We start from the raw sequence: 14,950 nt of genomic DNA on the forward strand, positions 1-14,950 counted from the left end.
GACCCCGAGGGCTTGCTTTATTTCACCACCAGCAGCTGGTCCCTCCTCCGGCCCCAGGAAGGATGGAAAAGTTTGAACAGCACCCCAAGCAGGCCCAGGCCCGTGCCCAGCAGCAGCATCAGCTTCAGCCCCTTGAGGACGGAGTCAGCCTTGCCTTTCCAGGCCTCTTCTACCCCCGGCTGTTGCTGAAGGTCCTCTGTGTTCAGAGATGCCAGAACGTCCAACTTGGACCTGGGGTTGAACCGAGCTGTGAGCTCCTGCTGCAGGAAGCACTCGTAAATGGCCCCCTGGAACACCTGCAGCCGACTGCCGCCGTTGGAGGCGTCCAGGACCGTGTTTACATCCTGGCCGGAGAGCTGGCCCTTCCAGGTCAGGGGGATGCTGTTGGCTTCCCAGGTGATGGGCCTGCAAAGGAGGACAAGGTCAGCTGCAGCGCCCCAGAGAAAAAGGGAGTGCTGACGTCTGAAAGGGGAGGGAGGTGGCTGCACCCTTCCCCCTGGGAACAGCAAACGGAGCACCCCCTCCAAGGACGTGCTGCTGAGCAGTGAGCAGGGGGAGGGCGGGGGCAGGACTGCTGGGTGGCTCCCAGAGCCCGGCCCCTTACTGCAGGGCCCCTGGCCAAATGCCTCTAGCTCTTTCTCTCTCTTCCTCTTTTTATTTTATTTTATTTTACTTTGCTTTTTAGAGTTGCACCTACGGCATATGGAAGTTCCTAGGCTAGGGGTTGAATAGGAGCTGCAGCTGCCAGCCTACACCACAGCCCCAGTGATGCAGGATCTGAGCTGTGTCTTCAACCTGCACCGAAGCTCGTGGCAACGCAGGATCCTGTTCCCACTGATTGGGGCCAGGGATCGAACCTGTGTCCTCATGGATATGAGTCGGGTTCGTAACCCGCTGAGCCACAAGGCAACTCCTGCCTCTAGCTTTTTAAGGCTCTATTTCCTCATCTGAAACCTGGGGTGTCATGACTGCACCGACCTCAGGGGGTCTGGAGGCATTAGCAAACACAGTCCCTAAAGGATGCCTGCCCCCCTTTACCTGCCTGGCCCCCCCTCTTCCGCTCCCACCCACCCCCTCTCCCCCCGCCACACAGACCGCCTACATGCTCCTACATGTTCCATCCACCATGCTGGGCAAGTCCTGCCTCAGGCCTTTGTCCTGGCTGTGCCCTGGTCTTAGAACATTCTCCCTCAGGGCACAGGGCTCACTTATCTCCTTTCAGTCTCAGCTGAACGGCACCTGCTCAGAGACACCTTCCCAGACCCATCCTTTAAGACTTTCACACCCCCCTCACCTCCCATTCCCCTTCCTGGCCTTTATCACCATCTAAAATGCCATGTGTTTTATTCATATACTTGGTTTATCACTCCGTGAGGGCAGGAAATCTTTTTTTAGTTTGTTCTTCCTTGCACCTCAGGTACCTAGAGCAGTGTTTGGCTTATAAATGCTCGGCGAAAAAGCTGGTCAATGGATAAGTGAATCAGGCATGTGCCGTGCCCATCGGGTCTGGGGGACAGAGGGGACTGTCGACAGACAGCATCGACAAGGCCTGTGACCACAAATGCGATAGTGACACCTGTCGGAGTGTGGGACCCTGTGTCAGATGCTGTCGGAAGTGTCTTTACGGGTTTGGCGCCCTCCGAGATCACAATGACCCCCCAAGGCTGGGGCCAGCGAGACCTCTACGCAGAGCTGGATGGTGTCCTCCTCGAATTCACGTCTTAACCTGAACCTCAGAGCCGAGGGCGACCTTATTTGGGGAAAGGATGGTTGCAGAGGGACTTAGTTAAGTTAGACCAGAGTCAGGTGTGCCCTAAATCCAAAGTGATCTGTATCCTCCTGAGAAAAGAAGAGACAGAGACCCAGACACGTGGGAGAGCAGCAGGTGGTGACAGAGGCAGAGGCTGGAGGAGTAGGTGCCATCGTGGCTCAGCGGTAACAAACCTGACCAGGATCCATGAAGACGCGGGATTGATCCCTGGCCTCGCTGAGTGAGTTAAGGATCTGGCGTTGCTGTGAGCTGTGGTGTAGGTCGCAGATGCGGCTGGGATCTGGCATGGCTCTGGCTGTGGTGCAGGCCAGCAGCTGCAGCTCCGATTCAACCCCTAGCCTGGGAACGTCCATATGCCGCAGGTGGGATCCTGAAAAGGGACATAAATCAATGAATGAATTAATTTTTTTAAAAAAGTCAAGGCAGGCTAAGGATTGCTGGCCACCAGCAGCAGCTAGAAAGAGGCGAGGAAGCACGCTACCCAGGGTCTCAGAGGGTACATGACACTTTAATCAGACTCTGGCTTCCAGAACTGTAGGAGAAGAAAATTCTGTTGTTTTAAGCCACCAGTTTGCGGTACTTTGCTACGGCAGCCATAGGCAACGAACACGACCCATGTACTTGGATAGGAAAACCGAGGCCCAGAGAGAAGCCACAGGCTCCAAGTCACGCAACAGGAAAGTGGCAGAGCTGGAACTGGAACCCAGGCCTGGCTGAATCCAGAGTCCCAGTCAGACACCTTACATGAAATGTCACTCCCCTCGGCTCCCGAGAGACACGGCAATTCTGGAAGCCTTGCTGCCCTCTCTTTTTATCTCAGGTTCCCTGAAATGGGCAGTTGGGTTCTCCCTGTCTGGCTAAGGACACGGAGTGTGGGTGTCCTTGTCTAGGTGGGAGGCTCATTCAGGGGTTTCTGAATTGCGGGCCGTTTGAAAGAGTGGCTCTTGTACATAAAGGAGGAGGAAGAAAGGAGGAAGGGAGACAGAGAGAGAGGAGAAGAGAAGCGCCAGCTTCTGCTACAAGGAAAAGAAAACCAGATGGGCCCAGAGCGCCCAAGAGGCTGCTCAGGCTCCCTGATGGCAAGAGAGGGCCCCAGCTGGCAAGGGGGGAAGGAGGGCCAGGCGGGCCCATGGCCAAGGATGTGAGATGTAGGGTCTACGCTGCCACCTGCTGCCACGGATTCCTGCCACAGCACCGCTCTGAACAGCAGTTCCCCTCCCTGGAGTTTACAGCTCCTGGGAGCAGGAAGAGGGATGGAAGAGGATGTGACTTATCTTATTTCATTTTGGTTTTTGACTTTTTAGGGCCACACCTATGGCACATTCAAGCCCGGGCTAGGGGTTGAATCCAAGCTGCATCTGCGACCTACGCCGCAGCTTGTGGCAATGGCAGACCCTTAACCCACTGAGCAGGGCCAGGGATAAAACCCACCTCCTTATGGATACTAGTCGGGTTCATTACCACTGAGCCACGGTGGGAACTCCCGAGGATGTGGTTTAAAAAGAGCGTTTTCCCAAGGACCAGCCCGTGGTGAGCTCGCAGCACTGCGAGTGGTTGTCGTTCTGATTACAGGTGGGCTGGGGGATAAACGAGGGGAGAAGGAGATTTCCCAGGGAGTTCAGGCTGGAAGATAAGAACATGAAGCTGAGCTCCAGGAGGGGGTGGGCAGGTCTTGATGGGCACCCTTGGGGCACATCCTCCCCTCCCTCAGCTTGCTGACTTTCCCCGATGAGTCAGAGGCTTCAGAATCTCCCAGCTTCTCCGGGCTGCCCCCCGAACACACTCTCATCACTCGCCTGGGCTTCTGTCATCCCAGCCCCAGCCACCACCCTGGGCTGTCTCCCCACTTGGCTGGGGGCTTTCTAAGGGCCAGGCCCGCAGCTGTCTGATGGCCACCGTGTCCACCGTACCAAGGCTGGGCACAGCATCCACCAGGCCCTCCCTGAATGCCAGCTGTCCTGGTTCTACCTGTGTTTGACTCTGGGCACCAGGAGATTCTTGCCAAAGGAGCATCCAAAGAAGTCAGTGGAGAGAGCCTGGGGGGGCCGATCCACGCAGAACTCCTCCCTCTCCGCACAGATTAACCACAAAGACTCCCACAAAGATGGGTGGCGCCGGGCTGGGGGCCAAGGGCAGGACTTGGTACCTGCTTCCATCACCTGTAGATGGATCCTAAGGGGCAGGTGAGCCAAGCAGATTCTGAATTCTCACTGAGCTCGAAGTCGTCAAAAGTGACATGTTCCTCACTTAATGATGTACACGGGACGTGGCAGGTTTCCACCTGCATCTCAGGCCGCATGCGGTGGGACCACAGCTTCATATCTCCCAGGTAGAGCCAGCAGGGCATGGGTTTTTCCAGGGACTCCTCGATGTAGCAGAACCCCAGGCGTTTGCGCTCACCTGGCTTCCCACAGCGGTTACAGTCCTGCCAGGGCTCCCAGTGGGTGAAGACGAGCTCCTTGCCACCTAGACTCAGGGTCTCATTCTGCAGGGGCTTTTGGCCCAGGTCTTTGTGTGTGATATGCATGGTCTCGACATCCTGGAAGTCGATATCGTACTGCACCACCTTCCGGCCCTCCTGGTCCCGGCAGCTGTAGAAGCCGGTCTGCGAGGACAATGGGTTTCTGATGAGAAGGCTGCCATCAGGCATTGTTTCCATGTTGGACGTGCTGGCGGGGTTGTACACCCAGATGGCCTTGTTTTGCAGGAAGATGAAGTGCCACTGTGCCCCAGAGGTATTGCAGTGCAGCATGATGTCATTGTTTGAGAGAAGGGCCCGTTGGCAATGCCGGCGACTGGGACAGCTGACGGAAAAGTAGGACCCTTGCACTGGGACAGCGAGGCTGAGCAGCAGCCACAGGGAGGTCAGCATGGTGGACTGGGACTTTGGCAATGGGCTGGGCACTGCCCTGGACTTTGTGAGGTCGCCCATGAAACTCTGGCCTCAGCCCTGGGCAGCTTGTAATTCACCCCAGGGGGTGTGAGGTCACAATTCCCACATTTGTTCTGTGACAAGTGAACAATCCTATTTCGTTTCTATTCTACACCCCCCACTCTGCTGAGGTAGGAGAAAACTTAAACGGTCTCTTCAGGATTTTCTCTACCACTCCCTGGCTTTGGCATTAAAATATTCAACACACTTTTTTCTGGACACCTACTATATTCTGGGCACACCTCTTAGTGCTGGGGATGGAGAGGTGAATACATCTTCTTTGCTTCCATTCTGACCTCCTGTTCCCTCCCCACCTGCTCCAGCCAGGCTGGCCTCCCTACTGGCCCCTGAACATAGCAGGCAAGCCAAGAGTTCCTGCCCCAGGACATTTGCACATTCTGGTCTTCCCATAGATATCTGTATGACTCAATTCATTTTAAACAAATGAATATTTTTCTCAATGGCTCCTTTCCCACAACCGTTTCCTAAACTCCTCCTCAGTTCTCAAAAATAATTATTGTCAAAAAAAAAAATTATGGTCCAGCTTGACCTGCCATTGTTCACCCCTTCCAAAAATGTTGCCTGAATTCCTACTATGTGCTGGCCGTTATTCTAATCAAAGCAGTGAACGGGTTAAACGAAACCTCTGGCCTCCTTAAACTTACCTTCTCGTGGAAGAGACAGATAATAAATATATAATACATAACATCAGATATCCTAAATTCTCGTCATTCATGGAGAAATGTTCTATAAAGTCACTGACTTAAAAAATAGTGAAAACTTGGTCCTGGGAGAAATACAAGCTTTGAGTTCTATAAGACTTTGGCCTAGCGTTTTTGTCAGCTGATCAACACTTAACCTTGTTTTATGCATGTTTTGGGGGTTTTTTTTTTGGTGTTGTCTGTTTGCTTGCTTGCTTTTCAGGCCTGCACCCGTGGCATACGCAAGTTCCCAGGCTAGGGGTCCAATCGGAGCTACGGCTGCAGCAACGCCAGATCCGAGCCTTGTCTGCGACCTACACTGTAGCATATGGAAATGCCGGATCCTTAACCCACTGAACAGGGCCAGGGATTGAACCCACATCTTCATGGATACTCGTCGAATTTGTTACCGATGAGCCAGATGGGAACTCCTACGTATGTTTTTGTTGAAAGACACTTAAGATACATTGCTGATTCATCAACACTGAAGTTGTCGCCAACAGTATTGCTAATTCATTTCTGAACAAAGCTAATAAGCATTGCCTTCTCTTTGTAAGGCACACCACAGCCTTCCTGCACTTGGGAACCCTTCAGTTCCATGCTTGGGAGCCACTGTAAACAGCAAAATCACCAGTAGAAAGTGCAAAAAGCCAAAACCAAAACCAAAAATGTGGCATTAAATAGACCGTGAAAAGGATACTCGCTAACAGGGTATGGGAACCGAGACAAGAAGGCAGAGTGTCACCTTGTTTGACCTCAACTAAGGAATGTGCATTATGAGGTGACTCAATTTTCTCACCACTCTGCGCATGTCTGCAAATGACTGTGGAAACACTGTGGGTGTTGACTTGGGGGTTCCAAATACATTTTAGCGAGTCGGTGAATTCGCAAGTGTGGTTTCTTTTCTTTGCTTTTTTTTTCCAAAGCACCTGCCATGGAGTCGGCCATTATTTCATTTATTTTTTATTTTTTATAATGATTTTTATTTTTTCCGTGATAGATGGTTTACAGTGTTCTGTCAATTTTCTACTGCCCAGCGAGGCAACCCAGTCACACATACATGAATACATTCTTTTTTCGCACATTATCCTGCCCCATCATAAGTGATCGGACATAGTGCCCAGTGCTACACAGCAGGGTCCATGGATGTGGTTTCTTGAGTGATGAGGATAATAACTGCTAAAGCAGAAAATAAAGCAGGGAAAAGGGGATGGAATGTGAGAGGCTGGTGTGTAGGGCGAGCTATTTTGAGAGAGAGGAGTCTGAGCACCCTCTGCGTTTCACAAACACCCAGATGAGGTGAGATAAAGAGCCATAAGGAGGTTTTAAAGGAAGGATATGTCCAGGAGAGGCCTGGACCCTGACACGGCTGCCGGATTAGTATAAGCAGAGTTGTGATAAGCAGTGAGATCCTGCTGTGTAGCACCGGGAACGGGGTCTAGTCACGCACGAGTATAATAATATGAGAAAAAAGGATGTATACATGTATGTGTGACTGAGTCGCCTTACTGCACAGTAGAAAATTGACAGAACACTGTAAACCAGCTATCATGGGAAAAACAAAAATCATTTAAAAAAAAAAAAAGTTGTGGAGGCCAGATGACTAAGGAGGAACAGACTCGAGGGAGAGTCCTGAGTGGGTGGGATCAGAGGTTCCTCTAGGTTTTTGCTAAGACAGCCTGCCTCCCTCTACCTGGCTCCTAATGGCTGGGAGCATGTTTTGTCATGCTCCTGCCCCATGTGGGGACCTCTCCAGGCTGTATGTGGCATAAGCGACTTGCTTAGACTCTGAAACTGTTTCCTCTATGGTGTCTTGCTGCTGGGTATCTGGACCCTCCGGGGAAAGGGTCCCTTCTGCTCATAGATTGATGCAACCACCGAGCGTCTCTGACGGCTCCCCGAACTTTATAAAGATTCTCGGAGACACATCCCACCCCCATCCGATCTCCCTCTCTCTGTCTCTCTCTTCAGCCCAGAGAACCTTGTCTAAACAGGTAAACAGAGGGCTATGAGGACACTGTGAGAAATTCTCACTTTATCTAGGTGAGACATCACACTGGCTGGATCCAGCCTGAAGAAATGTATTAATTGGCCTCCCTAGGGTGTTTTTTAGAATATTTAAATCAGTGAGACCAACATGTAAAGAGATTTCATATAAGACTCCAGATTCCATGCTATTCTTGAAATAATCCGTGTGTGATTTCTGCTTCTTGCTACAGTTGAGTAACATATCAGAATACCCTCTTGCTAAGAACAAGTGTGACCTTTAAGATAATTATGATTAGTATGTCTAAGGGATGACAAGATGAGAAAATATGAATGTATATAGAAGAATCAAATGGAAATACTAGAAGTAAAAAATAAAATTTGTGAAATTAAGAATTCACCAGGCAGGATAACTACTTTTTTTGCGGGGGCGGGGGGGGGGCATCCCTGAAGCATCGAAAAGTTCCCAGGCCAGGGACTGAACCTGAACCACCGCAGCGACCTAAGCCATTGCAGTGACAAAAAGATACACCACTTTCAAAGCAACAATAACACTCTACCTTGACTTTTAAAAAGAAATAACAGAACTTTTCAGAAGCTTTTCAGAAGACTGGCAGCTTCAAAGCACTAAGAGAAAATGACCACCAATCTAAAATTCTACATATAGAATCTTATGCGAGAATGAAATTTCCTTCAAAGATGGAGGCAAAAAAATAAAGATGCTTTCAGAAGAAAACAGAGAATTCACCACAGCAGAACACACTAAAGGTTATACAAAAGAGAATTCTCCAGACAGCAGGAAAATGAGTCCCCACCAAAGCAAGGTAGTACAGGAATGAAAAGCACCAGAAGAATAAATATGTGTTTAAAACTAAATTAATATTGAAAGTGTTTTAAAATGTCATAGGGTTTAAAATATATGTAAAATAAAAATACCTGATAATAGGAGTACAACAAACAGAAGAGGAATAAATGGAGCTAAAGAGTCTTTAAGTTCTCTGCATTGTCTAGGAAATGGTACACGTACAATTTTATATTACATTCAATGAGTGATGGTTAATGTAATTTATAGGACAAATAATAAAAGAATAATAAAGGAATACATATCTAATAAACTAAGAGAGGAAAAATGGACTAATAATTTTAAAAAGGACTTAGTGACTCCAAAAGCAAGAAAAGACAAAAGCACTAGAGACAGAACAAGTAAAACAACAAATAGGAAGATGGTACATTTAAACCCAACCGTGTCAATAATTACATTAAACACTCCAAATAAAGACAAAGATTTTCAGTCGTAATATCAAAACAAAAATATATACTGCTTAAAAGAAATTCACCTTAAATACAAGAATATAGAAAAGTTGAAAATAAAAACATGGGGAGGAGTTCCCGTTGTGGCACAGTGGTTAACGAATTCGACTAGGAACCATGAGGTTGAGGGTTCGATCCCTGGCCTTGCTCAGTGGGTTAAGGATCTGGCATTGCCATGAGCTGTGGTGTAGGTCGCAGATGAGGCTCGGATCCTGCGTTGCTGTGGCTCTGGCATAGCCTGGTGGCTAGCTCTGTTCCTAGCCGCAGGAACAGCCCAAGAAATGGCAAAAAGACCAAAAAAAAAGAAAAAAAAAAAAAAAGCACGGGGAAATATCAGGCAAACATTTAAGGAAAATTGATACAGTAGTTATAACAACAAAAAGTAGATATAAGGACCAAAACATTAACAGAGATTTACAAGAGACCTTTTATAAACTGCCAACGGGAAGACATAAAGACCCTAAGTTCGTTTAGGCCTCAAAGTAGATGAAGCAAAACCCGAGAGTATGAAATGTTGAAACAGACAAATCCACAATAAGACATGCAAACAAAAATTTAGTAGAAAGGTGGAAGAATTGAACCCGATGATACGAACTTGACCTAATTCATCTAACATGGAACACGGCACTCACCTCTGGTATCAAGGTGATTCAGATGCATTAAAGATTCAGATTCATCTTTTTTATTTCTGTAAAGATTCTGAAGGCTTTAGGCCATTTCTTTTGATACCAAAACCTGATAAGGACATTACAACAAAGGACAACATCAGGCCACTTCTTCATGAATGTGAACACAATATCCTAAATGAGACATTAGCAAACCACCTCCAATGATAAATAAAAAGGATAAACAACGTGACCAAATTGGGTTTATCCCAAAAAGGCAGGATTAGCTTTACATTTGAACACCAGTCAATGTAATTTACCACATTAACAGAATAATGGAGAAAAACCATATTATCATCTCAGCAGAGGCAGGAAAATCATTTGATAAAACTCAACACTCATTCATGGCTCAAAACTCTTGGCAAAATAGGAATAAAAAAGAATCTTAATATGATGAAGTTCTATTAAAAACCAAGGGCAGAATTATATTCAATAGTGAAATATTAAGAATAACATAAGCACGAGGTCATACCAAATATATTTTATATACAATAAACGACCAGAAAATGAAAAATTTTTTTTCTGTCTTATTGTCTTTTGGGGCCAAACCAGCTGCACATGGAGGTTCCCAGGCTAGGGGTCTGATTGAAGCTACAGCTGCCGGCCTGCACCACAGCCACAGCAACGCCAGATCCGAGCTGCATCTGTGACCTACATCACAGCTCACAGTAACGTCAGATCCTTGACCCGCTGAGCAAGGCCAGGGATCAAACCCTCAACCTCATGGCTCCAAGTCGGATTTGTTTCTGCTTTACCACAATGGGAACTCCCATTTTTTTTTTTTTTTAACAAGGGGCCAAGAATAACGAAGATAATTTTGAAGAACAGATATCATGACTTAATATAAAGGTATAATAATTAAGATATCCTAGCACTGGTTCAAGGATTGATGGACGAATTGTATCAGTCAGAGTCCAGTGAAGAGATAGAAACCACACTAACGTCGGAGTTCCCGTCGTGGCTCTGTGGTTAATGAACCTGACTGGTATCCATGAGGATGCGGGTTTGATCCCTGGCCTTGCTCAGTGGGTTAAGGATCCGGCGTTGCTGTGAGCTATGGTGTAGGTCACAGAGGCGGCTTGGATCCCATGTTGATGTGACTGTGGCGTAGGCCAGCAGCTGTAGCTCCTATTGGACCTCTAGCCTGGGAACCTCCATATGCCATGAGTGTGGCACTAAAAAGACAAAAATAGAGAGAGAGAGAAAGGAAGGAAGGAAGGAAGGAAGAAAAAGAAAGAAAGAAAGAAAGAAACAAACAAACAAACCGCACTAGTGTCTGTGTGGGCGTGAGCATGGGCCTGAATGTCCCATTTTATATTTGGTCTACCCCTGAATATCAGAAGCCTATGAAGGCAGGGACTAGGTCTTTGTTGGTCACTGCTATGTCCCCAGCATCACCTGCCCAGGGCAGCAGGGAATTCTTGCTGAATAAACACCTGAACAAGCCAGTGAAAGGACCCCCTTCCTGCACAGATTGACCTTGAAGGCTTCTGAGCCAGGAGGTAGACCCTGCTTTTCTATTGGCAGGTAACCCCCTGGCCGGAGGGGGCAAAGGAAACAAAGCCTGGGTGAGGGTCAAAGGCAGGGCTGATGTCCTGATCCAGTCACCTGTAGATGGAGGCCAAGGGGCAGGTGAGCCACATGCTGTTGGTCAACTTGCCCAACTGGGAAATGTCAAAGGTGAGGTAGGGCTGGTTGAGTTCCTTGATGTGGTTGCAGCGTGTCAGGCAGGCTTCCACCTGCATCTCAGGCCGCAGGCGGCTATTATGCACCTTCTCTGTTCGCAGATAGAGGCTGCAGGGCATGGGTTTTTCCAGGGACTCCTCGATGTAGCAGAACCCCAGGCGTTTGCGCTCACCTGGCTCCCCACAGAGGTTGCAGTCCTGCCAGGGCTCCCAGTGGGTGAAGATGAGCTCCTTGCCACCTAGACCCAGGGTCTCATTCTGCAAGGGCTTCTGGCCCAGGTCTTTGTGCGTAATGTGGAGGGTGGTGACATCTTGGAAATCAATCTCATATTCCACCACAAGGGCTTTGTCATTGTCCTGGCAGTGATAGAGGCCTGTCTGGGAGGGCTGAGGGTTGGTCAACTGGAGGCTGCCCCCAGGCAGTTTCCGTATGTTGGGCATCGAGGACAGCAACAAAGGCTCCTCCCCCAGGAGGGAAGAGAAGTACCAGTGGGCCTTGAGATGGTCACACTGCAAGACGACATCGTTGCCTGAGAGGAGGGCCTGCTGACAGAGACTCTTGTAGGCACAGCTAATTAATACCTGGGCCCACGAAGCGCGGATGGAAAGGCTAAGCAGCCACAGCATGGCCAGCATGGTAGCCTGGGACTACGGAAGGAAGCGGGGAACCCAGGCATTGTGAAGTCACCCACAGAACTCAGGCATCAGGCCTGGGCAGTGGATTGGACCTCGAGCCACTGCATTTCCAGGAATCCACTTCAGCTCATGTCATCAAATAGCTTAGTGGCGGTCATGGGGTGGAAAACTCAAATGTCCATAAAAGCTGGGCAGAGGCATGATACGTGAAGCTATGTCAGAACAAGTGAACTAAAAACTCAAATTATCTGCTCTCCAGACACCCATTGTACAGTGATGGAACGGGACAAAGCAGCTTCATACCAATGCGAAAGTTGGAAAGGGGAAGAGGGGTAGACCCACAGAAAACACTGGTCTCTACCATTTCTCAAATCCAGCGAAAAGCTACTGCAAGGGCTTCTGATCTTGTAGACGGGGGGGCGGGGGGGGGGGCCTCCTTAATGCACACCAAACCAGCTCCTTGAAGGAGGGGAGCTTCCCAACCCTTTGCTCCCTGTGGCTTATGTCCTTGCTCTCCAGGGAAATATCTCCTTTTCACTGTCCTCCTTGGCTACAGCGGAGGTGGCATTGGAAGAGGCATGCCCTCCTTGGCACATGCGCAGTTTTCTCAGCCTGCTTTCTGCCTCTGTGGGACCTAAGGGTTCTTATCAGCCTCCAGTCAACTCCATGTGCAGAAAAACCTCATCCACGGTTCTGTTCATGATGTTCCTTATAATTCCCTCTTTCTCGCTTTCTCTCTCTGTCATTGCAGGCACCTTAAACTCTATCAGGCATCCATGGAAAACCATATTCTGAGCCATTTGTCTACCTGGGATCTTAAGGGTTTCCTGGGAGTATCTTAATTCATTCAGAGATCTTAACAATGGTTAATAATGATTTAATTAGTGTTATATCTTAATCTTATCCCCTTTTTTTTTGTCTTTTTAGGGCCACCCCCATGGCATATGGAGGTTCCCAGGCTAGGGGTTGAATGGGAGCTATAGCCGCTGGCCTACACCATAGCCACAGCAACACCAGATCCGAGCTGCATCTGTGACCCAGACCACAGCTCACGGCAATGCCAGATTCTTAACCCACTGAGTGGAGGCCAGGGATCGAACCTGTGTCCTCATGGATGCTAGTTGGGTTCACGATGGGAGCTCCTTAATCTTATCCTTGATGAAAGCTGAGTTCTGATTAGACTTTGCCTCTCAAAGATCCTTCCAATTGGGGGCCAGCTTTGGCCAACATTCATTTCTAATGTTGTGTGTTCCAACTCCTTCCCCTAAAGCTGAGAGTTCAAAGAGTATAATATCCCCCTCCCAATAGTACTCCCCAAATACTTTGGCAATAATCTCTATCCTTCTGATTTTTTTTTGTTTGCTTTTTTAGGGCCGCATTCCTGGCATATGGAGGTTCCCAGGCTAGGGGCTGAATCGGAGCTGTAGCTGCCAGCCTATGCCACATCCACAGCCACAGCAATGCGGGATCCAAGCCGTGTCTGCGACCTACACTACAGCTCATGGCAACGCCGGATCCTTAACCCAGTAAGCAAGGCCAGGGATCGAAGCCGAAACCTCATGGTTCCTAGTCGGATTCGTTTCCGCTGAGCCATGACAGGAATTCCCATCCTTCTGATTTCAAATGGTATTTCTTGTTATCTGTGCTTTCTGTCTAAGCCAATGCCATGTGTTTTTATTTTTTATTTATGACAGAAGCACCCCGCTCCTGATACTATTCTGTATCACTCAAGATAGGCTATTTGCTATTATAATAAACTTCACCCAAATCTCAATGACTCAAGTTTCCTTCTCACTCATGCTCCATGTCCTTCGTGGGTTGGACACGGATCACTCAGGGATCCAGTGTGATTAAGCAACTGCCCTTTTGAACATTTCCAGTTTTATGCTAGAGGAGGAAGAAACAGAGCTTTTGGAGTTCCCCAGTGGCACAGTGGGTTAAGGATCCAGTGTTGTCACTGCTGTGGGGCATAGGTTGGATCCCTAGTCCAGGAACATTCGGATGCTACATGCACAGCCAAAAATAAAAAAGAAAGAGCGAGCTCTGTAGTCAGTCATGTCTACAAATAAATGCTCTGGCCTTAAATGTCACTTGCTCATAAACCGTTGGCCAGAAAGGGTTCCATGGCACCACTAATCCAACAAAGGCAATGGAATTCTACCATGTCCAGGAAACATTTTGCAAATGGCAGTCAATAATGCTTACCACAGCCACCGTCTATGCCGAGGCGTGTTCTTTTATACCCTAAACCTAAAACCATTCCCCAGGGAATTCCCCGTGTGGCTCAGTGGTAATGAAACCGAGCCACGAGGACACAGGTTGGATCCCTGGCCTCATTCAGTGGGTTACAGGATCCCTTGTTGCCACGAACTGTGGTGTAGGTGGCAGCACGGATCTGGCGTGGCTGTGGCTGTGGCTTAGGGCAGCAGCTACATTTCCGATTCCACACCTATTCTCGGAACCTCCACATGCCCTGGGTGTGGCCCCCAAAAGACAAACAAACAAAAACAAAACCATCCCCCAAGTCCTCCCATCAGATCTCCCTTAAAGTTCCATTGTCCAGAATTAGGTCCCACATGCAGATCCAAGCCAACCTCTGAAAGAAAAGAAAATTCCCCTAATTGATTTAAGCCAGTCAGAATTTGGTCTCTAGGATTAGGGAAGTATAACCTTCTCTGACCACAGAAGTTATTGCAGCTCCCCTGCCCCCAAATCGGGGCTTTGTATGCAGGAAAGATATAGAAGAAAATGCTTATTTGGTGCAACTAACCATGTCTGCCACAGCATCCAGGAATGGGAAATATCAGTTGTACCAGGATGGCAGTGGGCACTACGCCCGCTACCTGACCTTAGTTGCTGAGGCTTTTGCTACGCTTCACTTCCCCCATTTGTAAAATGAGACATTAGAGCTTTCCATCGCAAACTCTGTTATAAAGCAGTCAAGAGATTTTCTTTTTCTTTGTTTTGGGGGGGTGGGGGCCACACCTGCGGCATATGGAAGTTCCCAGGCTAGGGATCGAATTAGAGCTATAGCCACTAGCCCACACCACAGCCCCAACAACCGCTGGATCCAAGCTGCATCTGCAACCTATGCACAGCTCACGGCAATACCAGATCTTTTAAAACACTGAGCAAGGCCAGGGATCCAACCCTCCTTCTCACGGATGCTAGTCGGGTTCATTACTGTTGAGCCATGAAGGGAACTCCCACGTTTCATTTCTTGATCCACCTTTTATTAGACCTGCTTTTATTAGAGCAATCCA

At 48.5% G+C, this 14,950-nt stretch overlaps 2 protein-coding genes across 5 annotated transcripts in view; both read right to left on the reverse strand.

Moving 5' to 3' along the window:
- Window positions 1-14,950, reverse strand: part of FAM187B (family with sequence similarity 187 member B) — a 17,287-nt gene continuing 2,337 nt past the window's right edge. Inside the window, exons 1-2 of one of the 4 annotated variants that reach the window (XM_003355853.5) lie at window positions 3,931-4,801; window positions 1-405 (exon numbers count right to left, since the gene is read on the reverse strand). In XM_003355853.5, the coding sequence (XP_003355901.2) occupies window positions 18-405; window positions 3,931-4,703 (1,161 nt within the window). In that variant the 5' untranslated portion in view covers window positions 4,704-4,801 and the 3' untranslated portion in view covers window positions 1-17. Of the gene's footprint in view, window positions 406-3,917; window positions 4,802-9,333; window positions 9,437-14,950 lie in introns of those variants that run through there. The other 3 variants (XM_084960798.1, XR_002345316.2, XR_014806100.1) reach the window with 3 other exon arrangements.
- On the reverse strand, window positions 10,848-11,802 carry LOC110261277 (protein FAM187B-like). The gene has a single exon (XM_021097222.2). It carries the CDS (start codon window positions 11,685-11,687, stop codon window positions 10,971-10,973), a length of 717 nt encoding a protein of 238 aa, XP_020952881.1. The 5' UTR covers window positions 11,688-11,802; the 3' UTR covers window positions 10,848-10,970.

The sequence above is a fragment of the Sus scrofa genome, chromosome 6, assembly GCF_054392235.1.
Source record: "Sus scrofa isolate SSC_HxYL_T2T_F1_AM1 chromosome 6, Sscrofa_HxYL_maternal_Yorkshire_Landrace_v2.0, whole genome shotgun sequence".
Classification (NCBI taxonomy): Eukaryota; Metazoa; Chordata; class Mammalia; order Artiodactyla; family Suidae; genus Sus; species Sus scrofa.